Source organism: Nicotiana tomentosiformis, chromosome 7 (genome assembly GCF_000390325.3).
Source record: "Nicotiana tomentosiformis chromosome 7, ASM39032v3, whole genome shotgun sequence".
NCBI lineage: Eukaryota > Viridiplantae > Streptophyta > Magnoliopsida > Solanales > Solanaceae > Nicotiana > Nicotiana tomentosiformis.
In genome coordinates this window covers 15,328,021-15,331,424 of record NC_090818.1, presented here as the reverse complement: position 1 = coordinate 15,331,424, position 3,404 = coordinate 15,328,021, and the positions used below count along the sequence as shown (strand labels likewise).

General features: G+C 36.9%; 1 protein-coding gene across 1 annotated transcript; it reads left to right on the top strand.

Moving 5' to 3' along the window:
* The first annotated feature begins 354 nt into the window (after window positions 1-354).
* LOC138895282 (uncharacterized) lies at window positions 355-744 on the top strand. Its single transcript, XM_070179956.1, has one exon. It carries the CDS (start codon window positions 355-357, stop codon window positions 742-744), a length of 390 nt encoding a protein of 129 aa, XP_070036057.1.
* Window positions 745-3,404: the final 2,660 nt, after the last annotated feature.

Here is a 3,404-nt window from a genome sequence, read left to right as displayed (position 1 = left end):
ATGCACTTTCATGGCTACAGGAACACCATAGTAGCAACAGAAGAGGACTTGGCTTGGGGAATCTGGCACCTAAATGGGATCACAAAAGCAAGTACCTCACACTTCCTGAGAACAAGATTTACACACACTGTGGTAAAACTGGTCACTATACAAGTGAATGCACTGCAAAAGAAAAGGCAAGTCAAAAGAACAAAGAATTTGTTCGAGGGGAGAATAGGCTACCAAGTTGGGCTAAAAAGAATTTGATTCATCCTTTTGCCTATAGAAAGAGACCAAAACTAATTTGGGTTCTTAAGACTAACCTCTGATTTCCTTTTGCAGGTCCAAGTGAAAGGGAGCAGTCAAATATGATACATGGATAGTGGCTGCTCAAAGCATATGACAGGAAACATGAACCAGTTCCTTTCACTTGAGGACCTTAAAGGAGGTAATGTCTCCTTTGGAAATGGGAAGAAATGTGAGATCATTGGGATTGGAAAGGTAGGTAAGACTGATTCTCACTCTATTGAGAACGTCTACTTGATAGATGGACTGAAGTACAGTCTAATAAGTGTATCACAATTATGTGATAGAGGTAACATAGTAGAATTCACCTCTACCAAATGCTTTGTGATTAATCTTACGATTGACAAGATTGTTTTGCAGGGAAAAAGAGTGAACAACATATATGTTGTAGATCTGTCCACCCTTTCAGAAAATGAACTCACTTGCTTAAGTGTGTTGGATAATGATCCCTTCCTTTGACACAAGAAACTTGGACATGCTAGTCTAAGTCAACTTAATAAACTAGTCTCCAAGTACTTAGTGATAGGACTGCCTAACATTAAGTTCAAGGAAGATAAAGTTTGTGAAGCTTGTGCGGGGGGAAGCAGGTAAGATTCTTTTTTAAAAGCAAGAAAGTAGTAAGCATCACCAGGACGATGGAACTGGTCCATATCGATCTTTGTGGACTAATGAGAATATTAAGTAGAGGTGGTAAGAGATATGTGATGGTGCTTGTTGATGATTACTCTAGGTTTACTTGGACATTGTTTTTAACATCTAAAGATGAAGTATTTGACATGTTCATTTCTTTTGTTAGAAAAACTCAGAAACAACTAGGTAATCAACTTGCATAAATTAGGTCTGATCATGGTACTGAATTTGAGAATGCTAAATTTGCTGAATTTTGTGATGAGCATTGCATAGGTCATAATTTTTCTGCTCCTAGGACTCCACAACAAAATGGAGTAGTTGAAAGAAAGAATAGGACACTTGAAGATATGGCTAGGACTATGCTTCTTTCTAGTAAACTGCCCTATAGTTTCTGGGAAGAAGATGTGAACACTGCATGTTACATTATAAATAGGTGCATGACTATACCTCTTGTAGAGAAGACTCCCTATGAGTTACTTAAAGGGAGAAAGTCAAACATATCCTATCTTACGACATTTGAATGCAAATATTTTGTGCACAATAATGGTAAAGACTCCCTAGGTAAGTTTAATCCCAGAAGTGATGAGGGAGTATTCTTGGGATATTCTTCACACAGTAAAGATTATAAGATTTATAACAAAAGAACTATGTGTGTGGAAGAAAGTGTACATGTGGTTTTTGATGAAACTAACATTCTTTCTGAGAGATAGGAACATGATGATGAAGCAATTGGGATGGTGAGAAACTCAAATGAAACCACGGCCCAGACTGAAGCTTCACCAGAAGTAGGAACAGGGGACGGAACAGGTCCTTCCACCCAGGGCAACTTGACATGGGGAACTGAACAAAGGGGAAGTGATCCTCAAACCTCAAGGGAACCTATCCATGAACCTGTTCCTCAACAACAAAACATCGAAGGAACATCTAAGGGAAACCAGTTGGTTGTGAAACCTTATAAATATCAAAGTTCTCATCCCATTGAGAACATAATTACAGATCCAACCTCTGGAATCAAAACTAGATCTTCGTTAAAGAATCTTTGTGCTTTTGATGCTTTTCTATCTCTTATTAAACCTAAAAATATTGCTGAAGCTTTGTAGGATACAGACTGGGTGAATATAATGCAAGAAGGACTCAATCAATTTGAGAGAAGTCAAGTTTGGCATCTGGTACAAAGACCCAAGGACAGATTAGTAATTGGTACAAAATGGGTCTTCAGAAACAAACTTGATGAAGATGGAACAGTTACAAAAAACAAGGCAATATTGGTGGTTCAAGGATACAATCAAGAGGAGGGCATAGACTATGATGAGACCTTTGCTCCTGTTACAAGATTGGAAGCAATTAGACTCCTTATAGCCTTTGCTGCTTACATGGAATTCACTCTCCATCAGATGGATGTCAAGAGTGACATCCTCAATGGCTATCTAAAGGAAGAAGTGTTTGTTAAGCAACCTCCGGGATTTGAAAGCAAGGAATGTCCTGATCATGTGTACAAGCTTGATAAGACACTTTATGGGCTAAAGCAAGCTCCAATAGCATGGTATGAAAGATTATCAAAAGTTTTTCTTGAGCATGGCTACAAGAGAGGTAAAATTGACAATACTTTATTCTTAAAAGAAAAGGATAAAGATCTCTTGGTAGTTCAAATATATGTTGATGATATAATTCTTGGAGCAACTACTAATAAGTTAAGTAAAATATTTGCTAAACTAATGGGGAGTGAATTTGAAATGAGTATGATGGGTGAGCTTAATTTTTTTTAGGATTACAAATTAAACAAAATTCAAATGGAACTATGATCCATCAGCAAACATATGTGAAAGAGTTGGTTAAAAGGTTTAAAATGGAAGATTCCAAAGAAATTGACACTCCTATTGCAACAGCTACAAAATTAGATGTAGATGAACCTAGTTCATCTGTTGATCAGAAGTTGTATAGGGGAATGATTGGCTCTTTATTATATCTCACTGCTAGCAGACCTGACATTGTGTTCAGTGTGGTCCTTTGTGCTAGATTTCAGGCAAATCCAAAGGAGTCTCACTTGACTGTTGTCAAGAGGACCTTGAGATACCTAAAAGGCACCACTAACATTTGTCTATGGTATCAAAAAGGTAGTAATTTCAATCTAATGGGATATGTTGATGCTGATTATGCAATTTTTCTTGTGGACAGAAAGAGCACTTCAGGTTTGGCACATTTTCTTGGCTCATGTCTTGTGTCTTGGGCCACCAAAAAGCAAAATTTTGTGGCCTTATCTACTGATGAAGCTGAGTATGTTGTTGTTGCCTCATGTTGTGCTCAATTATTATGGATCAAACAACAATTAATGGATTTTGGAATTGATGTAGGTTGTTTTCCCATATTCTGTGATAACACTAGTGCATTTATTTCCATTAAAGCGAGTTTAGAATTTTTAAATCAAGTGAGAAATCAACAAAGAATTGAATATTTTTTTTTTTGAAATCATTTGGGTGAAGAAAATAACA

Coding starts and splice junctions, on each gene's coding strand:
- LOC138895282 (XM_070179956.1), top strand. CDS start 355: ATGGATAGTGGCTGCTCAAAGCATATGACAGGAAACATGAACCAGTTC.